At 60.8% G+C, this 23,958-nt stretch overlaps 1 protein-coding gene across 1 annotated transcript; it reads left to right on the top strand.

The window, feature by feature from the left end:
* Positions 1–3,049: 3,049 nt before the first annotated feature.
* Positions 3,050–23,171, top strand: COL6A1 (collagen type VI alpha 1 chain). The gene is made up of 35 exons (XM_054713630.1): positions 3,050–3,284; positions 3,950–4,079; positions 5,675–5,875; positions 7,126–7,285; positions 7,474–7,602; positions 7,699–7,719; positions 7,891–7,911; positions 7,991–8,035; positions 9,142–9,195; positions 9,769–9,813; positions 9,938–9,964; positions 10,192–10,218; positions 10,306–10,350; positions 10,648–10,701; positions 10,841–10,903; positions 11,409–11,471; positions 11,609–11,662; positions 11,759–11,794; positions 11,976–12,038; positions 13,284–13,346; positions 15,849–15,911; positions 16,763–16,825; positions 17,198–17,248; positions 17,380–17,415; positions 18,074–18,136; positions 18,239–18,304; positions 18,924–18,959; positions 19,346–19,382; positions 19,633–19,641; positions 19,769–19,902; positions 20,144–20,253; positions 20,628–20,811; positions 20,907–21,087; positions 21,584–21,613; positions 21,802–23,171. The coding sequence occupies exons 1-35, from the start codon at positions 3,188–3,190 to the stop codon at positions 22,422–22,424; spliced, it is 3,084 nt and encodes a 1,027-aa protein (XP_054569605.1). The 5' UTR covers positions 3,050–3,187; the 3' UTR covers positions 22,425–23,171.
* Positions 23,172–23,958: the final 787 nt, after the last annotated feature.

Raw genomic sequence — 23,958 nt, forward strand, 5'->3', positions numbered from 1 at the left:
GGGAAGATAACCTCCCTCAGTCTCCCCGCCTGGATAACGGGGTCAACTCTGGCTGAACATGGGGTGGATGTGGCCCAGGGGTCCAGGCACACCCAGGTCCCGATTGGGGCTGGAGGAGCCGGCAGAAGGCCGGACCACCCTCTAGTGCTGGGAGGTTTCCTTGGAGCAAAAGTAAAAGGGTGGAGGGAGGGAGGAGGGGGGAGGACAAGGATTTTTTTCTTAAAGGAGGAAGGCCCTGCCCTAGGCTGGGGTCTGCATGTCACAGGGGGCGCTGTTGCTCCACGGAGAGAGGACGGGGCGGGAGGGAGGGAAGGTGGGAGCGGGGAAGGAGGGGCAGGGGCTCCAGCCTGGCCCAGCAGGCACCGCCCTCCCCCCGCCCGCCACTCCCCCCTCCGCACCCCCCTCCGTAGGGAGCAGGCCTGGCAGCACCAGTCTCCTTTGTCACTTTCCTGGGGACACAGGAGGTTTCCATCAGGATGCCTCTCCTTCCTGCTCCCACCACCCTGACAGCAGAGCTGTGGGTCCTTCCCCCACCCCCAACCCCCAACCCCCCACCCCACCCTCGGCCCCACTGACTTTTCCAGGCACCAAGAGCCGCGGGACATGGGAACGAGGGGGAGAAAGCAGGGGCCTTCCCAGGGGCTCGTGGAGGCTCCTGTCAGGGGGACTGACTCCAGGGTCCCAGTCTAGCCCAGGGGGTGAGCAGGGGACTGGCTGGGGCTCCAGGGTTCAGATCACCTCCTGGGCACCATCGGACACACACACACACACACACACACACACACACACACACACACACAGAGGCTCTGTGCCTTGCACTCTCTGGGTGCCTCAGACTGCCACACACACACACACACACACACACACACACACACACACACGGCACCCAATCCTTCCTTGAAACAGCCACCCGGATATGAGCGGGGGTTTCTTCCTGTCACCAACCCCATTCTTCCCTCAGTTCCTCAGGGACAGGCCTGTCCCACAAGCCTCCTGGACACCCAGCCCATGTCCTCATTCTGCCCCCGGGCCTTGATTCCTCTCACCTGAAATGGGACCGCCCTGTCCTAGGCTCCTCATGGTGGAACTGGCCCAGAGAGGGGCTACCCAGACACAAGAACACAGAGAGGCTCACCTCCCCGGCCAGGCCCTTCCCCGGTCACCTGCCAGTGTGCCACCAGCTGCTCCAGAAGGTCCTTCAAACCTGCAGTAGCCCTGCTGCTACCCCCACAAAAGATTCCTGCACCCTCAGCCCAGTCCCTGCAGATACACCCACCCCACCCCCACCCCTACCCCTACCAGCTCATCTCTCACCAGCTCTCAGGAGGAGCTGGGACAGGTTTTGTGCATGAACATTGACTACTGACTGGCCTGGATTGGGGGGGTCCATGTTGACACTTTCAGAGGCAACCCCACCATGCGAGGACCCGGCAGCGCTCCCAGAGAGAGAAGGATCTGGAGAGTGAGGAGTCAAAGACAGCCTCCCCCCATCCCCCCCACCACCACCATGTGAAAAACACAGCAAGCCAGCTGTGCACATCTGGACGTAGGGTGCAGGGTGGTTTTTAGTTTCCTTTTCATATTTTCTGTATTTTTGCATCTTTTCTTTAGTGCCTACATGTCACTTTTATAATCAGAAAAGACCAGGTGTCTAAACAGGTATATAGCAGGTGACCATATGTCGGTAAACATGTTTAAACAGAAAGACGATAAGAGAAAGGGAAGTGTTAGCTCTGGTTGCCTCTGGGTAGTGAGACAAAATGGTGTTTTTCTGTATTTGTAATCTCTTTATGATGAGCATGTATCTTTTTTGTTTAAGGAAAAATAAAATTTTCTGAAGGCACCTCCAGCCCATCTGGGGCGGGTGGCCCCTGAGCGAGAGCAGCCTTCCGCTCGGCAGACCCACACGGCGCTGCCCTAGAGAAGTTCAGGCCACACAAAGCTGCCCCGGTGTGAGCAAGGTGGACGTTTCTTTCCATTGTATAGACAGTGTGCTCTCGCCTGCTGGGTAACAAATCACTCAACCACGTGGCTGAGCCCAGTGCCCAGCTGCCATCTCGGAATCATGCATGGCCTGGCTGGGCCTCGACTGTGTTAGTGTGACACACAACCTGCAGGGTTGTCGCTCTTTGCAAACAAAACAGCTCAGACTTGGAGAGGCCGAGTGAGCAGGTCACAGCCTTGCACGTGGATCTGACCCCGTGTGAACGGGGCGCCCATAAGCTGGACACCGCAGCACCAAGCCCCAGGGCACAGGGAGAAATGCCCTCGGCACAATCCGGAGGAAATCAGCCGCAGCAAGATTACCCGTCAATTAGTTTATAAAAATCCTATAACGTAGCTGGGGGAAACGAAGAAAATATTGGAAGAAACCCTAGAACAATCCCTGAGAAGTATAATTTCTGAAGTTTTTCTTAAACGCTTCCTTACGATGGTTATACCCGTTTGTATGTTTTTAAACGACAAACCATTTAGGCTGATTTTAGACAAGTGTCAACAGCTCCAGCTCCAGCAAAGATCTTCTGGAACCTTCTCTGAGGCAGGGGTGATCTGACCACATCTGGAGCCCACCCCCACAGGGTCTCGAATACATGTATTTGTTGACTTTGTTTCCTCATGGTAAAAATTGAAATGTCTTTTCCAAATATGTATTTGACTAAACTGAAGAAATATGTACGTGAAAAATAACTCAGAAATTCGACAAAGCAAAGGATTTGAAACCAACGGCATCTCATTTGAGGAAGAGTTAGTGTGGGGATTGGTAAACATGCAGAGCAGTTCCACAAGAAGATTCTGGATTGGAAGCAACCAAAACACGTTGCAAGGGAATTCATTTGGGGTGACGGTTCTTTTTCAGACATCTTAAACTCAGCTGCACTACCTCCTTCAGCTGAGCAGTGTCCTGGCCTCAAAGCTGCTTCAGACCAGACTCTCTCTCTCAGTGACTCACTCCAGAGCTGGAGGAGACCCCAACCTCCACTCCAGCCCTGGGCCCGCCCCAGCCTCCTCCTCCAGCCGCTCCTCCTCCCTCGGCCCCTCCCTCCCTCCTTCCCGGGCAGTAACTCCTGCAAGAGCAGAGGCAACTTTTCTCTCTCTCTCTCTCTCTCTCTCTCTCTCTCTCTCTCTGGCTGTCTTCAGCCCACCCTGACCCCTGCCCTCGCTCGATGGTGACACGCAGGCCGGGGACATGAGGCTGGCCCACGCTCTGCTTCCCCTGCTGCTGCAGGCCTGCTGGGCCACCGCGCAGGACCTCCCGGCAGCCGAGAGGGCCATTGCCTTCCAAGGTGAGTGGACTTGCCGCCTCTCCCACTGTGCTTCGGCAGCTGCTGAGACAGGGCTGGGGCCTGGCTTCCTCCCTTGACGTGAGAGCTGTCGATGCTTGAAACTCCCCAGCTCGGTGTCCAGTTCCCCGGGCTCCTCCAGCACGGCCCCTGGGCTATGGGCACCACGGGCGAGTCCAGAGGGCCCGGTGGGAGAATGAACTTCATTTGGGTCCCAGCCTCCAGCACCCCGTGAGCGGCTGTCCTGGCCGTCGAGTGCCGGTTTTGCTCCCTCTCAGTCAAGCCCATTTGTTTCCTTGCCTGGCAGTCAGTCAGGAAACACGGTTACCTGTTCCCACGCACCTTTTTCTGAAGCTCATGCCCCTGGGACTTTTAAATTCGACTCGGACACCGAGTAAGAAAGCAGCCTTCGCTGTCCAGGGCGGGGCTCCCTGCCTTCCGGAGGCCTGGCAGGATTCTCAGGACCGAATGTGGGGGTTCTCACGGTCACCCCACCCCCTCGCTGGGTGCCAGCTTTCCTTGATGAGGCCACTGGGTGCAGTGGGAGTGGCTGCCTGGGGAGGTGGCTGGTGGGGTGAGAGGGGCTGGGAGGGAAAGTGGGTACCGGTGGCCTCAGTGTGGCCTCAGGGCACAGGGCATGAGCTGACGGTCTCCTCTCCCTGGCCCAGACTGCCCCGTGGACCTCTTCTTCGTGCTGGACACCTCCGAGAGCGTGGCCTTGCGGCTAAAGCCCTATGGGGCCCTGGTGGACAAGGTCAAGGCCTTCACCAAGCGCTTCATCGACAACCTGAAAGACAGGTAGGAGGGCACGCCTTGAGCTCTCTCCTGCATTTCTACAGCCGCTCAGAGGAAAGGCCAGTGGGCCCAGGGCACCGGCCGGCCTGGTGCCAGGCCTGCCACAGCCCAGCAGGCAGAGCCAGCCTCAACTTCCCTACCTAAGCAGGGAAGTGCTGGTCTGGCCACTCGAGTCCCTTCCCAATGTCCTCGGTGGTTCAGATGGGCCAAAGAAGAGCTTGAGGTGGACCAGGCTACGGGGAGGGCACTGGTCAGCAGGGAGGGCCAAAGGGCCAGAGCTGTGATGTGGGGCTCCTGTCACCCCAATACATACAGGGAACTGCCTCCCACACCAAACTGAGCAGGTTTAGGGAGTTGGCCTGAGGCCCTGACCGAGCCTGCAGGGGGCGCACCTTGCCAACCATCTGGACACTGGCCGCTGCCCACATGACTGGTCAGAGCCTGTGTCCAGACGCAGTGTCCCAGGGTACCCAGTGCTGCAGACAGAGGGGCCCGGGAGGGCTGCCAGCTCAGTTGTCTGGGTTTGGGCATGGCACACTTCATTCATTCGCTCCCTCCCTCCCTCCCTCATGGGTGTGACCAATCAACAGCACTGGGAAGGTGGGGTGGGGAGAGCCTGGAGCAATGGGTGTGGCCAAGGACAGGACACGCCCACAGTGAAGGACGGAGAAGAGCTGGGAGGGGCACAGGTCAGAACCCAACTCTTCCCCACCCATCTGTGCAGGGCCCCATCCCTAGACCCTCTCTGTCCCTGCTGACCTGCTGGCCAGGCCCGAGCCTCCCATACCAAAAGGGGCTGCAGGGACAGAGGGCGTGGCTGCCCAATGCAGAGCATTATGATACCTGAAACCCCGCACTTTCCCCAAATCCCCAGGTGCTGGGGGCCGTGTGGACGGTGCCTGGGGAGGAACGCTGGGGCAGCCGTGTGGGCCGCCATCTCCCTCCAGGTGCCTTGGCCCCCTACTCAACCTCCTGTGACTCAGTTTCCCCACCTGTGAACTGGAATAGGCTCCTCTTGCAGTTGTTACTGTTAGCATGACCACAGGAGCCTCAGTCACTCCATCTGCTTAATGGGCTGCCTGGCAGGCCACCCCCAGCCTGGGCAGAACAAAACTGAGAGCGTCAGGGTCCAGGTGCACTCAGCGGAAGAGGCGCCCAGTCAGATCATGGGGACCCCTCACCAGTGTCCTGCATAGAGCTGGTCTTGCCCAGTCCCCCTAACCTACACCACCTCTGCCCTCCCCATTGTGGGGTCTGCCCCCATCGCCCCACCCATCACCGTCCAGGCCCACACAGCTTCTCAGCCGAAGCCCCTGGAGATCAGGCGCCGAGGCTGCTGTTGGCTGGCTGGAGCCGGTGCCTCCTGACCTCGCGGGCCTTCCCAGGCTTGGCCACCAGGCCAGGGAGCAGGCGTCTCAGGGCCCATGTGAAGTCCAGCCCACGGCTCCGTCCTCTGGGGCGGAATGGGCCGGGGTGCTGCTCCACCTGTGAAAGGCGGTCACCTTGCGCTGGATGGACAGCCCGGGAGCGGGAGGCCGCCCGGGTGCCGGTGAACACGGGCGTGGCCGGAGGCTCATGCTCACCCCTCGCGCCCGCAGGTACTACCGCTGCGACCGCAACCTGGTGTGGAACGCAGGTGCGCTGCACTACAGCGACGAGGTGGAGATCATCCGCGGGCTCACGCGCATGCCCAGCGGCCGCGACGCGCTCAAGGCCAGCGTGGATGCGGTCAAGTACTTCGGCAAGGGCACCTACACGGACTGCGCCATCAAGAAGGGGCTGGAGGAGCTGCTGGTGGGGTGAGGACCACACACACCCCCGGGCCCGTGCACATGTGGGCCTCATCCCAGGCATGGCTCCTGCCTCTGGGAGCCGCCCAGGCCCCTGTCCCTGGAGGGTTCCATCTCCCTGACCCACGTATGGTCACTGCACCCAAACTCGGCGGGTGCCTGGGCTGCCCACTGGCAAACCAAGCTCTGGTGCCCAAGATCCCCCAGGACCAGTCCCAGTGGCCAAAGGGATCGTGCCAATGACCGCTGCCCAGCCTGCCGTCATGGCCACCAAGGGTCACTGAGTCCATTCATCCCCCCCGGAGCTGTCCTCTCTCTCAGCCAGTGAAAGCAGAAGGGCCTGGAATGCCCCATCACTGCCACCCTTGGGCCAAGCAGAGGTGCTGTCTGCAGTCAGGGACACGGAGACAGAGAAACAGAGAGACGTTAGAAGACAGGGACAGAGAGCCCAGCGGTGAGGCTCAGTGGCTGAGCATCGACCTGAACTAGGAGGTCACGGTTCAATTCCCGGTCAGGGCACATGCCCAGGGTTGCAGGCTCAATCCCCAGGATGGGGTGTGCAGGAGGCAGCCAATCAATGATTCTCTCTCATCATCGATGTTTCTATCTCTCTCTCCCTCTCCCTTCCTCTCTGAATCAATAAAAAAATATATTTAACAACAACAACAAAAGACAGGGACAGAGAGGGCGACACAGAGGGGAGGGGTCCCTGTAAGAGCATCCCTTCGCTGGCTGTGCACACTACGTGGAATCTTGGCAGCGGTGAGCAGGCAGCAGCCACCATGTCCAGAGAGAGGGCTGGTTCCTGGCTGCGGCTCAGCCCAGCCACAGCCCCCGGTGCCCCCACTCACAGAGGGCATACCTGGAGCCGACCCCCACCCCCCACTGCCTGTGATTGAGGCTCCAGGTCAGGACGCCTCAGGGTGCGTGAGGACCCGTGGCTCTCCCCTGGCTGTATGTGCATTTGCCAAAATAGTCTTCGAGGGAAATGTGACCCCACAAAACTCTGTTTTCTGCTTAATGTCTGTTTTTATGATCCTACTTTATAGCAGGATCAACAAAGAAAAACATTATTCAGTGTAACAGATAACACGGCTTTGCAGAGCTGGGTCTGGGTCTCCCTCAGGGTGTCTGCCCCCCCCCCCCCCATCACTTCCCAGCACCAGGTCTCAGCTCTCCAAAGGGGCCCTGTGCTGTCAGGGTGAGAGGTGGCCGGAGGGAGCCAGGCTGAGTCTCACGCTGCCCCGCCCCCCCTGCAGGGGCTCCCACCTGAAGGAGAACAAGTACCTGATTGTGGTGACCGATGGGCACCCCCTGGAGGGCTACAAGGAGCCATGCGGGGGCCTGGAGGATGCTGTGAACGAGGCCAAGCACCTGGGCATCAAAGTCTTCTCAGTGGCCATCACGCCCGACCACCTGGTAGGAGCCCCGTCCTGGGCCTATGGCCTGGGAGGGGGCATAGGACACAGCCTGTGGGTGCAGAGACCAGGCACTAAGCTGCAGCCAGGGCGTGGGGAGGAGCAGAGATGGGGAGGGGTCTGCACTCCCAGCCACCATCGTCACCCTGGTTCCTGCCATCCCCCTTGTGCTTGCTGTGCCCACCCCAGGAGCCACGGCTGAGCATCATCGCCACAGACCACACGTACCGGCGCAACTTCACGGCGGCGGACTGGGGGCAGAGCCGCGACGCGGAGGAGGTCATCAGCCAGACCATCGACACCATCACCGACATGATTGTGAGTGGCCCCGCACTGTCACCTCCCGTGTCCGGGTGCCGGGAAATCCTGTGGCCGCAAATGTAAATTAATTTGACTTTTTCATTTCATTTTCAGAAAAATAATGTGGAACAAGTGGTAAGAGCCCCTCCCCCCATTCCTACCCTCCCCCACTGCCCAGGGGGTCACCACTGGTCCCTCCCTCCCAGCTGGGCGCCCAAGCCGAGCCCTCTGAGCACCCGCAGGCATCGGGGGCGCGGCAGCTGCGCCTCGGCTTTCTGATGTGTCACTCTGTCCCTTCTCCGGCAGTGCTGCTCCTTCGAGTGCCAGGTGAGTGTGGGCCCCCCGCCCAGCCCTGGGGCCTCCTGGGAGGGTCTGTCTTGGGCTGACAGTTCTCTCTGCCGTGCAGCCCGCCAGAGGACCTCCCGGACCACGGGGTGACCCAGGGTACGAGGTGAGTGTCTGCGCCCCACCCTTACTTACGTCCAGGAGGGAGGTGTTGAGTAAGCGTGGGAGACGTGTCCCTGCAGCCTGGTGCCCAGGTGTGAAGGACACGGTGGTCCCCAGGCAGCCGTCCTGAGCACCCACCATGCACCTGCCACTGGGCTGGGTGTGGGGATGGTGAAAGTATCCCTACCAGAGCGGTGCCCCAGCCATGGGGAGAGAGTCCAGGCACAGGGACCCCCAGGCCGAAGGGGTGGCCCAGGGCTGGCGTGGGGGGCGGGGGGTTGACAGCACCCCTGCCCCCTCCTGTGGTGGAGGAGCTGGCCCTTTCTGAGTGTCGCCTGAGTGCTTGGCTCCTGGAGATGGGCCTCGATGGGGGATGGGCATGCCCTTGGGCCCCCGCCAGGGTGGCTTACGCAGGGAGGTTTGGAAAATCAAGATGCGTTGCTGGTATTTACAAATTGGGACGTTGCTCAGGAAAGTCCAGATTTCTGGTGTCTCCTAAAAAATGTCAGCTTCCGTGGCATGGAGCCATGTGGCCACTGGCCACGGGAGCTGAGTCAGCCTCTCCCAGGGGGGTCTTTTTTAAAAATATGTTTTTATTGACTTCAGAGAGAGGAAGAGAGAGAGAGAGAGAGAGAAGCATCAATGATGAGAGAGAATCATTGGTCAGCTGCCTCCTGCACGCCCCCTACTGGGGATCAAGCCCGACACCCAGGCATGTGCTCTGACCTGGAATCGAACTGTGACCTCCTGGTTCATGAGTTGACGCTCAACCACTGAGCCACACCAGCCAGGCTCCCGGAGCGGGGGACGAGGGGGGGGTCCTTTGTGCCCATGCGGCGGCCCGCCTGGGAGGCCAGCACAGCAGCAGGAACGGGGCATAGGATGGTAGGGAGGAAAGATTCGGGGGCCTCTGTCCAGCCAGCAGGGCAGCCCCACAGCCTGGTGGGGTGTGAGGGAGGGGACACGTGGAACTGACCTCGCATGTCCCAAGACGGGCCACGGGCGGTGGGGAAGGTGCCTGAAGACCATGCAAGCAAGCAGGGCCCTTTCCGCAGCTTTGCAGAAACACACGGGAAACTGCCCCTAACCTTGATCTGCTTTGTGTTCCAGGGAGAACGAGGGAAGCCAGGTCTCCCAGGAGAGAAAGGAGAAGCCGGAGACCCCGTGAGTGCCAAACGCCTGACCCTGGGGTGGGAGCGCTGGGAGCCTGAGGCTGGGGGACCAGGCTGCGGAAACTTCCAGAAGGATGGCTGGTGTCTGAGTGTCATGGTCACGGTCCTCAGAGGACATGGCCACACGGGCAGCCAGGGCCGGAGGGTGCACTGCACGGACACCCCGTCCAGCATATCCCCCGGGCGGGGCCCCATGCCCTCAGGCCTCCCCACAGGCCCAGCCTGTGCTCCGTGGGGGGCGGGGGGGACAGCAATGTCCCTTGCCCTCTGCCTCAGCCATGGCCAGTCTCCCCACAGCCCACCCCTAGCTCCTCCTGGGGGCCCGTGACCTCCCCCTCCCCTCCCTGGAACTCCCTGAGGAGCCCCCAGGAGTGGAGGTGGGGCCTTCACAGCAGGGCTGCTCCCTCAGGTGCCAGCCAGCAGGGGGCCAGGGGCCAGCGGGCCGGCAGTCCGACAGCCCAGTCTCTATGACGGACGGGGCCTGCGTGGAGTGGGCTACAGGAGGCTGGGTGGGGGCTGCCCTGCCCCCCGGGGTGTCTAACGTGCACCCTCCTTTGTGTTTCAGGGAAGGCCCGGCGACCTGGGGCCCGTTGGCTACCAGGGGATGAAGGTATGTCTCCCCTCCCTCCCCAGCGGCCTCTTCTGGGGCTGAGCCAAAGGGCATCCGAGCTCCCCCAGGGCATCGGGCGTGGCACCCAGTAACAGCCCCCTCTCCTCCTCTGTTTGCTGTGTAGGGAGAAAAGGGAAGCCGAGGGGAGAAGGTGAGTGAGGCACAACTTGGGTTGTGCAGCCCCCCTCACCTGGACAAGGACGACATTGCCCGTCCCCAGTGTGGCTGGTGGGGGGTTGGCTGGTGCTGCCCTCCCCGGGGATCTGGGAGGCCCACCCCCTCCTTGCTGTCCTCCTCCGCCTCTCTGGCCAATTTCTGGGGAACTTTCCCCATGACAAGGGGGACCACGGCCCTCACCCTTCCTTCCTGTCTCTACAGGGCTCCAGGGGACCCAAAGGTTACAAGGTGAGTTCGGCGGTGGGGACGTGTGTTCTGCGCGTGGGTGGGTGCTGTCTGACCTTCATCTGACCCTTTGGCCTTTGCACCTCACAGGGCGAGAAGGGCAAGCGCGGCATCGACGGTGTGGACGGCATGAAGGTAACCCCCAGGCAGGGGAAAGGGCTGGTGGCCAGGGCCACAGGTCAGACAAGGGACGGTGGGCAAAGCCAGGTATCTCTCCAGACATCGGCAGGTAGGGACCCCATGTGGGCACTTCCGGGCAATCTGGAGGTAGTGGGGAAGGTAGGAGATGTTTCCTGCCGAGCCCACGGTCCCAGTGGACCCCAAGCCACCTGGCCAAGCTCAGGGTGTCCTCTGGAGTGGGGCTTTCCTGGGAGGGGGTGGGTGAGCCAGAATCAAAAGACTGGACCACCAAACCTGCCTTCCTCCTTCCAGGGGGAGATGGGGTACCCTGGCCTGCCAGGCTGCAAGGGCTCGCCTGGATTCGATGTAAGTCACTTTCTCTCGCCGATGCTTTAAGACTCTAAGTTCTCGGGTGTGAGCACTGGCTCATACCCTTCTGTCTCTTAAGAAGTCACCAGCGGGCTTGGTTAAGACCCTGGACTGACCTCTGCCATCTTCTCACCAGGGTGTCCAAGGACCCCCGGGGCCCAAGGGTGACGCGGGCGCATTCGGACTGAAGGGAGAAAAGGTGGGTGCCGTGAGCCCCCTGGGGGCTGGGTCTCGGCTTCATTGGCTGCTCTGCTCAGTGGGCAGGCGGGGAGGCTGGGGCTGGGAATGGCAGAAAACAAAGGTTATGGGTTAAACATCACAACTCAACTGATGGGCAGGTGAGTTTGCCCAAAGGGCGGCTCCCTGCCACGCATCACTGAGCCTCGGACCCTCCGCCGCCACGCACCTGCCCTCTAACCGCATGGGTTTCTGGGAATGCATTTTCGGGTATCACCTTCCAGCTCACGGATTACCGACAGGGCCCCCAGCCGAGTTCCCGGAAACTGGGCCTCACTAATGAGAACCTGGGTTGTCCCTTCGAGGAGTGGGCAGCAGGGGAAGCGACCGGGCGGAGTTGTGCAGAGGCACGGGAGGACCGTGGGGCTGGCCGGGCAGCAGCCTGACGTCTGGGAGAGCAGGGCTGGCATGGGGTCTCTGGTCCCCCCAGCAAGGACAGGCGGGGCTGACCCTTCTGATCTTTCCAGGGTGAGCCTGGAGCCGATGGGGAGCCTGGGAGGCCAGGGAGCACAGGGAGCCCCGGAGATGAGGTGAGCATTCACGGGGCACCCACCCCACCACAGCCAGGGTGGGGCCCAGGCCCTGGGAGGGGCCGCCAGGACCGGACCAGCCGCAGTCCGGGCACTGGCCAGGCCAGAGATGGACGAGTGTGCATTGTTCTCCCCAGGGAAACCCCGGAGAGCCTGGTCCCCCAGGAGAGAAGGGCGAGGCCGGCGACGAGGTGAGCACCCACGTTTGGCCTCTGCTCCCTGTTCCTGAGACTCAGGCTGAGTTCCCATCTCAAACTAACTCTTCTGTTCATTCCTCTTCGTCCCAGGGCAACGCAGGCCCAGACGGCCCCCCCGGAGATAGGGTGAGTCCAGCGGGGTGGGCTCTGGGCTCTGGGCCTCAGTGCTTTGTGCCAGACGTGGCCACATGGCCAGCTGGGGGCCCGCTGGGGCATGGGGATCGGTCCCGTGCCCAGCCTTTGGGTCCCTCCCACATTGAGGAGTCTGGAGCTGCAACCTCACCCCCTTCTGCTTCTCTCCACACAGGGCGGCCCTGGGGAGAGAGGACCACGGGGGACCCCAGGCGTGCGCGGCCCGCGAGGAGACCCAGTGAGTCACCGTGCATTAAGCTGGGACCCCACTCCGCTGAGGGGACAGACTGAGGACAGGCTGTCAGAATCGCAGGACACATCCCCTTGGCCCCTAGATTTCTGTTTCAGCTCCTGCCCTCGGCCCCACCCAGACCTCAGGGAGCCAGGCCTGGGAGGAGGCAAGCAGGGCAAAGGGCAGGGTCTCGCCCTCATCACCCAGGACCAGCTCCTACGGAGACGGCCACCTAAAATCACAGGGAGACACAGTGGTTCGCTCCCTGAGGTTTTGTCGGGTGCACAGGCGTTTGCTTCAGGACGCTGACTGTGGGGTCTGGAATGTTCCACAGCAGCACGTTCTGCGTTTCCAGCTCCGTGTCTTCCCCTCAGGCTACCTGTCTGTCACTCACCTAGCTGTCACTTATCTTCCATGGGACATGGTTCCCTTAGCCCCGAGCCCTGCCCCACTCGCCAGGGCTTTTCTAAATCCCTGCAGCCTCCCACAACAACCCCCTGAACATTTCTGCAGACAGAGCTTGCGTTCTTCTTAGGAACAACTTTTCTTTGTTAAACCTTCAAGAGCAGGAACCGTGGGAAGCGGTACTGTACAAGCCTGTGGCCGAGGCTGCTGGTGGCCCCGTGGTTGAGTGGCATGGCTTTGCTAGACCTAGAGGGCGGGCACCAGGCAGACTCTGCCTGATTTGTGGGGGACAGGCCCCACCCCACATCCGGAGTTAGGGGAAAGGGTGCTGAGCTCCCAGCCTCAGATGTGGGCTGGGCCGTCCTCCCCCTCCTCCCCGTGTGAGGCTGAGGGGCAGGTGTGTGTTCGGGTGCCCAGTGGGGAGAGTGAGTTCACTGTGAGGCCCCAGGCAGGGCTCGGGGGGGACATCAAAGCAGGGGTAACTTGGCTTTGACCCCCTTCCAAACCCATCCCCTTGAGATCAGGAAATGGGACCGAATCCAGGCCTGGCCTCCATTCCCAGGAAGCACCCCTGGCAGACAGGGTCAGAGCACCTGGGATGGGGCCCCACTCCCAGGACCCCACTAGTGAGCAGCGTAGGGACGGCCTTGGGCCCCAGGAGGAGCTGCAGGCCCCCTTGCTGGGCCTCCCGAAACCAACACGTCACTGCCCAGCTGAGCACGTGGCCACAGCGTGGTAAAAACGTGGGAAGGGTGAGAAGGTTGCAGCCCGGGCGCACGTGGACAGCTCCAGCCCCCCAGGCCTCGCACTTCCCGACCTCCGCCTCACTGCCTTATTCCTCCCCAGGGTGAAGCTGGACCCCCAGGTGACCAGGGACGAGAAGGCCCTGTCGGTGTCTCCGGAGACCCGGTAGGAAACCCGGCGATGTGAGGGGGTGTCCATGTGTGAGGAATCTGTGGGGAGGTCTCTCTCCCAGGGAGGATGACCTGGGAGACCTCGGGATATGGGGGTCTGGAGCCAGCTGCAGGAGGCTGGGGCAGCTGGAGCAGCAGAATGGGGACTGATGAGGGCGGGCCCAGCCCCTGTGGCCCCAGATGCCCAGTACTCACAGAGGGACCCCTTTGCCATTTGGTGGGCATTTGGCAGGACACAGAGCCGAGTGAGCAGACTCCCACTTCGCCCCCAAGCTCTGCCCTCAGAATGCGTGGGGAGGGGCACCCTGGCTTGGATGGTGCTAGAGGAGGGACGTGGGGGGTGGATGCCAGTAATTACATGGAAGGGGGTGGCAGGGCTGGCAGCAGAGGGAGCCCAGGGCCCTGGGCACAACCCCCGCCCTTGCCTGGCAAGGCTGGGTCACTGGGGACGGAGCCCTGGATGGAGGTGCCCCACATTAGAGCCCCAGGACACACAGGCGGCGGGGGAGGGGGAGACTCACTCAGCTTTTGGAGCCCAGGTGTGAGATCCAAAAGCTAAGCATCAATTTGGGCGTGTAGGGCATAGAAGGTTCCAGAATTCCTGGGTGCAGCCTTCCATGGCCATGCTGGGGAAGGGGAGGAGAGTGGGACCTGAGGAAGCGGAGGTCTGGCCTGCCCTTGTGCTGGGCCGGAGAGGAGTCGGGAAGGGGTGCAGACCTGCCCTGCACCTCTCACTTGCCCACGTGTAAACTCACTGAGTGGCCCGTCTCTCCTTCAGTGAACACACGGGTTTTCCCCAGTATTTGGCTTTATAGGAAAACTAGTGGCTCCTTATGGGAACTTGGCCTCAGCTATGGGTGCAGCCATCTTTGTGACGGAGTGATGGTTAATTAGCATATTCCCTCTTTATTAGATAGGATACTGTCATAAATATCCACACCCGTCTTCGCACTGTCAGCTCCTCTGTCTCTCCATCTGTCTGTTTGCCCATCCATCCATCCATCCATCCATCCATGATCTATCTACTTTGACATTTATCTAAGATATATCATCCATCCATTATCTATTACCTATCTATCCATTCACCCAGCCAGCCACCCATCTACCTATCCATCAGTTATCTGTTTGCCCATCTCTGTCCATTATCTATTATCTATCACCTATTCATCATTAATTTATCATCTATCTATGCCTATAATTTATCCATCCATCCATCCATCTCTCCATCCACTCATTCATCCATCCATCCATCCATCTTTCATCCATCTTGAAATACATGCAAGACTATACCCAGAATGTCAACTCTCTGGAGAATTTCTTGGCCATATAATGTGTGTGTGTGTGTGTGTGTGTGTGTGAGAGAGAGAGAGAGAGAGAGAGAGAGAGAGAGAGAGTTGCCAAATACTTCTACCTGTCTGTCAGTCTAGCCCCAGCTTACATTCCCCTCGGGAGTGTACAGTGGAGACTGTACCTACACCTTTGCCATGGGATCTCAGACTCTGAGTGTGCGTTTTAGCTCCTCAGGTGAAAACCGTGTCCTCTCTTCATGGGAAAGCTGAGCCTGGTCCCGGGTGTCGCCGCACCTGGCGGTTCACAAGGTTGTTCCTTCCCCGCTGGAGCCTGTGTCGCAGGTTGCTGTGACGAGCCTGCAGGCACTTTTCAGATCCGTGGTGTGGTGTTGTTCAGGACGTCCTGCCCATTTACAGGATTCCAAATACGCCCACTCCTCTTACTGTATTTTTTGCGTATATCTTTGATTCCTTTGGAGCATAGAGGAGTTAGCAAAAGTAGGTTTACAACTGTGAGGACACGAAACACAGAATTTATTCTTGCACTATTAATTATCATTGCATTATTTGTATCACAACTAATGAAAAAGAGAACCTACTTTTGCCCACCCCTGGATATTGTATGGTTAGAAGCAAGCCCGTTGTTACAACACAGTTTTTCGCATTACAATGCACTTCCTTCCTCTATTTCCATCCCTTGTCCATGTGTCCTTCTGGAACTGCTGTATCATGCCCCTGGTCTTCCTATTTCTGCTGACACAGCCCAACGTGCCTCCATGCGCCGAGGCCAGGACCTCGGGCCGCAGCTGGACGCGTGCGTAGCTGTGGCAAGGGCAGCAGTATGCCCGCTGCCTCCTGGCTGCCCATGGTTCAGGGAACAGGCTGGGTAATGGGGGGCTGCACACAGTTGTGCAAGGACCTTGTCCGAGAAGGACCTCTTCTGGACACACCCACCTGACAACAGGGCCTCAGTGCAGGGTCTCAGCGGGGCGCATGGGGGCCAGCAGCTCTGAATGTGCGCTTGTCCTCCTTCCTCCGGCCTGGCCAGGATGTCTGTGAAGTGCTCAGGGGACCCCAACCTTGGGCCCAGAAGGGCAGGTGATGTGCCTCCGCTCCAGGGAGGGCATGTGGAGCAGGCCAGCCGGTGAAGCCAGGAGGGCTGGTGTGGGCAGAGAGAGGGTCCAGCGGGCATGTCCATCTCTCTGCAGGGTGACGCAGGCCCTGTTGGACCTAAAGGGTACCGAGGAGACGAGGGGCCCCCGGGGCTTGAGGTGAGTAGCCTTGGCCCCAGGAGGGGCCGACCCTGACCCCAGACCCCCTCCCCTCCACCAGCACTTCCCTGGGAGAGCCCCCTGAGCCATTAGCACATATGAATGTTTCATTTCACTTTAGTACTTTTAGAATATTTGGAAAACGCGTAAAAAATAAAAAAGAGAATTGAAATTTAAAATAGTAAATTTTACCAACCATGATAGACCAACAACACTAAATAAATACAATAGAGCCACCCAGAGATGAGTAACATGAGCATTTTGGCTTATCTCTTTCCAAGTCCTTTTTCTTTCTTTGCATGTTATGCCTTACAGACTTCACCAGGTCTGTTTTTATTAATTTTTATTGTCAGCATTTCCCTAAAACCCTAACTGTTGACACATGCTTGGAGCCATGTTTGGGTCCTTTGGTTTCTCCGAACGCCCTTGTTGGGCTGATGGGCTGCTCCGGATTCCCCGTGGGCCCCTGTCCATTTCCTGTCATGTCCCAGGTGCCCCTGGGTGGGTCACAGGCGGGAGGTTGGACTCTGAGCCCCAGGACCATAGGTTTAGAATCCTTCTTTTAATCACTGCCCAGCTGCTATTTTATCTATTTTTAACATATTATTTATTGCTGACAGTATTATAGATATCTCCCATTTTCACCTTCTTTCCCCGCCTCCACCCAGCCCCTACCCACCCACCCCCGGGTCTTCCCCACCCTGTTGTCTGCGTCCATGGGCTATGCATCTGTCTGCTGTTTTATTTCATTCTCCCTCTGGTTTTCCTCTGCAAGACCTCGTGCCCCAGACCTGCCTCGCTCCTCCTCAGGTGCCACTTACTCTTGCCAAACCTCCTCCCCTCCTCCTTAGGGTCCCAGAGGTGCCCCAGGGCCTGCAGGACCCCCCGGAGACCCCGGACTGATGGGTGAAAGGGTGAGTGATGGGCCCGAGGGGCACAGAGTCCTGGAGGGGCTGACACCTGGTTGGTTGCCTGAGACCCTGGGAAGCCCTGGGTTCGAGCCCCAGGCTCATAAGGTCTAAATGAAGGTCCTGGTCTGGTAACTGGATGGGGGCATCCTCCGCAGGTGGATGAGATCACAGTCACTGTGATTTCTGCTGAACGCTTTGCCTGCCGCCTGCTCCTGGGCCGGGGAGCGGTGGGCCTGGGACCCCCAGGGCAGTCCGGGCAGGGAGAGGCCTTCCAGGCTGACGAGGGACTCAAAAGCGCCACCCCTGTGCCCACGCTGTCTGGAGATGTCCAGGCCTACGTGGTTCCCACAGTGACAGGACTGGTCTCTCCCCCAGGGTGAAGATGGCCCCCCCGGAAATGGCACTGAAGGCTTCCCCGGCTTCCCTGTAAGTGCCCCACCCCCACCCCTTGGCCAGCTGGACAACTTGGGCCTGTGGGTTGTACCAGGGATTGGTAGCTGGGATTGTCCATGGGGCCCGTGTCAGAGCCGGTGTGACTGTCCTGCCTTCCCCTGCAGGGCTATCCGGGCAGCAGGGGCCCTCCCGGGATAAACGTAAGTACATGCCCATCCCCAGGCTACTGGTATGTGCACACACATGTACACACACATGCATGCATACAGACAAACCTGTACACACGGACAGACACTCTCACATGGACAAACACACATGTGGGGCAGACAATATCTCCTTTGTCTTTTTCCTTTTGAAACTTATTCTTAAAAATGAAATGAAGCAAATATAAACTGTGCCTTCGTGAAGCTGATTTAAAATAGAAAAGTTGGTGAAGAAAAGGAACAGCCAGGACGCCTCTGGTGGACGAGTTGCCTTGCCATCCAAGGAGCTCGGCTAAGCGCCCACGGGAGACATGGGCCAGCTGCTGCCTCCTGGAGACCCTGGGCTGTGTCCCAGCCCAGCACATATGCCTGCTCAGGGACTCTGCACCCCCTAACCCTGGGCCGGACCCCAGCCCAGCACATATGCCTGCTCAGGGACTCTGCACCCCACTAACCCTGGGCCGGACCCCAGCCCAGCACATATGCCTGCTCAGGGACTCTGCACCCCCTAACCCTGGGCCGGACCCCAGCCCAGCACATATGCCTGCTCAGGGACTCTGCACCCCCTAACCGTGGGCTGGACCCCAGCCCAGCACATATGCCTGCTCAGGGACTCTGCATCCCAATAACTGTGTGGTTCCTTGTCCCCTTGCAGGGCACTAAAGGCTACCCTGGCCTCAAGGGGGACGAGGGAGAAGCTGGAGACCCCGGAGAGGACGTGAGTGCAGCCACCTCCCCCGCCCCCACACATTGTGAAATCCCGAGGGAGGACTCTGGGGGGACGGTGGCTGTGTCTGTGACACAAGCTCTTTTCTTCCAGAACAACGACGTTTCACCCCGAGGTGTCAAAGGCGCAAAGGGGTACCGGGGCCCCGAAGGCCCCCAGGTGAGTGGAGGCGTGGCTGGCCCAGGGGGGGCTGGTGGGGGGCGGACGCACCTGTGACTCTGAGGCTACAATGGGTAGAGAGGGGTCTGGGGAGAGGAGGTGGGAATTTGGGGAGCAGGTCTCTGGGGAAGTTGGGACTTTGACAGGTGGCATCAGAGGGGACAGTTCTGAGGGGCACATTGGGGGTGCTGAATGGGGAGAGAGAAGGGGGCCAGTCACCAGGTGACAGAGACAGAAGCACAGCAAAGCCCAGGCAGGGCCCAGGTGAGGTCTGGCACCCAGGCCTGGGGCCCCTGCCCACGGAGGAGGTGCCATTGCACTGGATGGGCCGTGAGCGTGAGCGGGCTGCACGCAGGGTCACGGCCAGCACACCCGCTGGCACCAAGAAGAGACTGTGCTGACGTGGTCGCATAATAGACGGCAGTTACCGGTTCTCCCCAGCCCTCCATGTGCGGAAGCCGCCGCTGTCCCTGGCATTCAGGGGGCTCCTGCTGGGAGGGGGGGTCCCGAGGGCCAGGGTGGCTGGCCAAGAGCTCCTGTCAGACCCACAGTTCAGGAACCTGGCGAGCGGGGCCCCAGGGCAGACCCTGCAGCCCTCCTCCCATCTTCTCCCTGACAGGGACCCCCGGGACACACGGGACCGCCGGGACCGGATGTAAGTGGGTGTCTGTGAACATCCTCAGGGGCCAACCACTCAGGATCCCATGGGGGTGGAAACCCTTGGCAGCAACAGGGGGACATGCGACGGCCACTGGAGGGACATGTGACAGCCACCGGGGACATGACGGGCACAGGGGAACACGGCCACGGGGGGCACATGATGGCCACATGTCAGTGACCCCCTCAGGTGCCCGTGCCCTGGAAGCAGGGGCCTAGGTCAGAGCAGGGCACACCCTGGACATTGAGAGCCCCTGCCCACCCCCAGCCTCGCTGAGGTCCCTGGGAAGGTGACCCAGAGGGTAAACCTCACCCAGCGCCCGGGCAGCCCTGGCTGGCTGGATGGCCAGTCGGCCCATCATGCAAGTGTCTTCTCCTCCCCAGGAATGCGAGATTTTGGACATCATCATGAAAATGTGCTGTGAGTATCTCCACTTTGAATAACTATTAGAAAGAGCATGGGGGGGGGGGGGGTAGGTGTGTGTCCCACCTGCGAGAATGTCCCTGGGGGCTGGGCCACTCTCAACCCCACTGCTGGCCTCCCTTCCCCTCCCACTGAGAGGCACCAGGAACCCTGGTGAGGGAGGCCCAGGAGGTGGGGAGCGAGTGGGGGGTTCACATAAGACTCGGGGTCTTACGTCACCTAATCTCCTCTTTCTCCTCTTCCCCAGCTTGCTGTGGTGAGTGTCACTCTCTAACTCGTGTGGTCTTAGCTCTGGGGTAGACGGCCCTGTGGGTGGTGGGGCGCCCCCATACCTCCTCTGCATGGCATAGTGCAGCAGCTGTCCCTGCCCCCGCCCCCTGCAGAGTGCAAGTGCGGCCCCATCGACATCCTGTTCGTGCTGGACAGCTCCGAGAGCATCGGGCTGCAGAACTTCGAGATCGCCAAGGACTTCATCATCAAGGTCATCGACCGGCTGAGCCGGGACGAGCTGGTCAAGGTGTGTCCCTCCCTGGACTCCACGCACTGGGGAAGGTGGTTCCCAGGAGGCAGAAATCTTCCCTGACACCGAGCTGGAGAGGGGCCAGGTCCCGGGGGCTCTGGGAGACAGGGCATTGTGTTTCTCAAAGCCAAAACCCCAACCACCAGCATGTGAGAGCCACTGCCAGGCCTGGCCTGGGGTGGACGGAGGGTGAGGGGCAGCCGGGGCACACCTGACCTCGGTGCCTGTCCCTGTGCAGTTCGAGCCCGGACAGTCGCATGCGGGCGTGGTGCAGTACAGCCACAACCAGATGCAGGAGCACGTGGACCTGAGGAACCCCAACATCAGGAACGCCCAGGAGCTCAAGGAGTGAGTGCAATGCAGCCATATGTGCAGTTCCAAGAGCCCACCCAGCCCCTGCTCACCCTGGCCCTGGTGCTGACCCAGCCCCTGCAGTAAGCTCAGGCTCACCCCCGACCCCGGTGCTGACCCAGCCCCTGCAGCAGGCCCAGGCTCACCCCTGACCCCGGTGCTGACCCAGCCCCTGCAGTAGGCCCAGGCTCACCCCCGACCCCAGTGCTGATCCAGCCCCTGCAGCAGGCCCAGGCTCACCCCTGACCCCGGTGCTGACCCAGCCCCTGCAGCAGGCCCAGGCTCACCCCCGACCCCAGTTCTGACCCTGTACCTGGCCCGGGCCCTGGCCCAGCCATGGCCCCGGTGCTGACCCTGCTGTGGCCCCACAGAGCCATCAAGAAGCTGAAGTGGATGGCGGGCGGCACGTTCACTGGCGAGGCCCTGCAGTACACCCGGGATCGACTCCTGCCACCCACTCAGAACAACCGGATCGCCCTGGTCATCACAGACGGCCGCTCGGACACCCAGAGGGACACCACACCCCTCAGCGTGCTCTGCGGCCCTGACATTCAGGTGGGGCCACGGCCACGCCGCACACGGCCACCTTTGCTCCCTGCAGTGTGGGCACTCTCCCCCCTGGGGCTGGCTGATGCGGTCCCTCCCCACAGGTGGTCTCCGTGGGCATCAAGGACGTGTTCGGCTTCGTCGCGGGCTCTGACCAGCTCAACGTGATTTCCTGCCAAGGCCTGGTCTCCCAGGGCCGGCCGGGGCTCTCGCTGGTCAAAGAGAACTACGCCGAGCTGCTGGAGGACGCCTTCCTGAAGAACATCACCACCCAGATCTGCATAGGTGGGCGCGGGCGGGGCCAGCGGGCACGGGGCCCCACCCAGCTGGGCTGGAAGGGCATCACAGTGCTGGCCGCAGCCAGAGCTGTCGGGGTCAGACTTGGGCTTGTGATCCGTATGCCTGGGGCTAGTGTGGCACAGGGGCAGCCCATCACGGGGCATCTGCCCTGCAACCCTCTCTGAGCCTCGGTTTCCCCATTCTCAGAGGGTCAAGACTCTGCCTCACCCCTCACTGGCTTGGTGTGAGGATCATGAAATAATGCCTGGGGGCCACTCCATCCCCTCAAAGATCCGCCCTTGAATAAGGGGACACCCCTTCCTGGTGGGGTGGAGGGGCCAGGTGGGGTGCTGGCGAGGCATTCAGGGGCGCCTCCTGTTTGCATGGCCACACCGTGCCGTCCACGGAGATGCGCTGGTGTCATCTGGGGGAGGGGGGTACAGACCGACCAGTGGTCCCTGTGATCGCTGGGTTCATGCCGCGTGGGGTTTTTCTCTTACAGACAAGAAATGCCCAGACTACACCTGCCCGAGTGAGTACCTGGGTGTGGGCAGGGCGTTGTAGGGGAGGGGGTGCCCGGTGGGGAGGGTCTGGAAATAACAACAGTCTGCTGGGCTCTGGCTCTCCCAGGCTCGGTGCCTCTGGCCGGTCCCCCCACCCCTGGCCATGTTGAGGCCCTGCCATGTGCTAACGACCCGCCCATCCCCTACCCGCCCGCAGTCACGTTCTCCTCCCCCGCCGACATCACCATCCTGCTGGACGGCTCGGCCAGCGTGGGCAGCCACAACTTCGAGACCACCAAGCGCTTCGCCAAGCGGCTGGCCGAGCGCTTCCTGACGGCGGGCCAGGCGGCCGCGGCCCACGACGTGCGCGTGGCCGTGGTGCAGTACAGCGGCACCGGGCAGCAGCAGCCGGAGCGCGCCGCCCTGCAGTTCCTGCAGAACTACACCGTGCTGGCCAGCACCGTGGACGCCATGGACTTCTTCAACGACGCCACCGACGTCAACGACGCCCTCCGCTACGTGACCCGCTTCTACCGCGAGGCCTCGCCGGGCGCCGCCAAGAAGAGGCTGCTGCTCTTCTCCGACGGCAACTCGCAGGGGGCCACGGCGGCCGCCATCGAGAAGGCCGTGCAGGAGGCCCAGCGGGCGGGCATCGAGGTCTTCGTGGTGGTGGTGGGCCAGCAGGTGAACGAGCCGCACGTCCGCGTCCTGGTCACCGGCAAGACGGCCGAGTACGACGTGGCCTTCGGCGAGCGCCACCTGTTCCGCGTGCCCAGCTACCAGGCCCTGCTGCGGGGCGTCTTCTACCAGACGGTGTCCAGGAAGGTGGCCCAGGGCTAGCCGGCCCCCCCAAACTGAAACAAAGTGAAATGTGACGTAGATCTTCCTGACCGACCCGATTAGCTAGGTCTTTTTAAAGGAAAAGCTTGAAAAGCTGCCATGCGAGCGGGGTCCTGCCACCTCCCCCCCGCACCTGAACCCGAGTTAACATCCCAGACCTCCCGCAGGCTCCCGCCCCAGCCCGTCAGGACCCCGAGACCTCACTTCTCTGGGGTGTCAGTTGCCCGCTGCCCCCAATCCCTTCAGTAACCCTACACATCCCTCCACGTAACATCTCATTTACACTAAAGTCAAAGCCACTACTCAGTTCTCGGGAGATGACGGACTGCGTTTCGCCTGGGCAGCCAGGGTTGAGAGGACTTCTTAAACCCGTCCTCGGAGGGTCGCGTCACTCGTCGCCTGGGCCTCGGCTCCCGAGTCTCAGCCCGAGGGCTCGGGGCAGCGCGCCAACGCTGCCCAGCATCTCCAGGGAGCAGCATTCAGTAGTGTCTCCTTGACCCCGTGTCCTGGCAAACCCCAAGAACAAAGGTGCTATCCCATCGACCCCCCCCCGCCACACCCATGTACGGCGAGGCCTGGCAGCCGGGCCACCCGGTGATGTGCCCAAGCTCTCTCCTCAGGGGAGTGAGTGGTTCTGCATCTTACTGAAGACCCTCTTTATTGGTTCGTTTTATTTTTTACTCCTTCCTGTGTTTTTCTCAACTGTGTTCCTCTCAGCAAAGTTTCCAAATAAAAGTTTCACTCTTCTCTTTGTGGTTGTCCTTCCGAGGAGTTAAAATCCCCACCGTGTGTGCACGTGGTGCCAACAGGGGGACGTGGAGGTTAGGGCATCTGGTGGGATGCCCACCTCCGACTCAGTGCCAGCCAGGAGAGTGGCTGCCTTGGCCAGACACCATCCATCCACCCCTCTTCTGGGCCCAGGGCACGACCCCAGTGGCATGAAGACCATCTATAGTAGGGGAGCAGCTGGGAGGGACCCCGACACCCTGGGCTGCAGAATCACAAGTTGCTTCGGCCTCAGGGGGCTGAGAGAGCTGGCCACCCAGAAGATAAAACCCCCAAAGGGCCACATGCTGACACCAAAACCACCCAGGAGTTCAGGAGGGTGGTAGGGACCCAGGAGGCCCCATGGGAAGGCAGACCCTGGGAGACTGGGCCCTGGATTCCAGGGAGACAGCAATGGGATGCGCCTGCCCCCATCAGGGGAGTGGCCTCTGCCTCAGGAAGGGTGAAGTGTAGGGGAGCTGAGCCCGTGCACACTCACGGGAGGAAATCACAGCCATTAGAATGCCATGCCCATCTCTCCCTGGCAGGGCTGGCAGGGGCCACGGGGAGGATGTGGGTCCCGGCTAAGCTCGGCCAGCAGGTAAAGGAGGGCAGGCGTGCAGGACAGGATGCCCACGGCGGCAAGGCCTCCACTCACTCCTCACCAGGAGGGAACCTGATGAGTGTCCCTCGGGGGTGGCGGGGCACCGGTGTCTGAGGGGACTGAGGGGACGCCCCTCGATCAGATGCCTCACAAACGTGGCCCTGA

The sequence above is a fragment of the Eptesicus fuscus genome, chromosome 3, assembly GCF_027574615.1.
Source record: "Eptesicus fuscus isolate TK198812 chromosome 3, DD_ASM_mEF_20220401, whole genome shotgun sequence".
Taxonomy (NCBI): domain Eukaryota; kingdom Metazoa; phylum Chordata; class Mammalia; order Chiroptera; family Vespertilionidae; genus Eptesicus; species Eptesicus fuscus.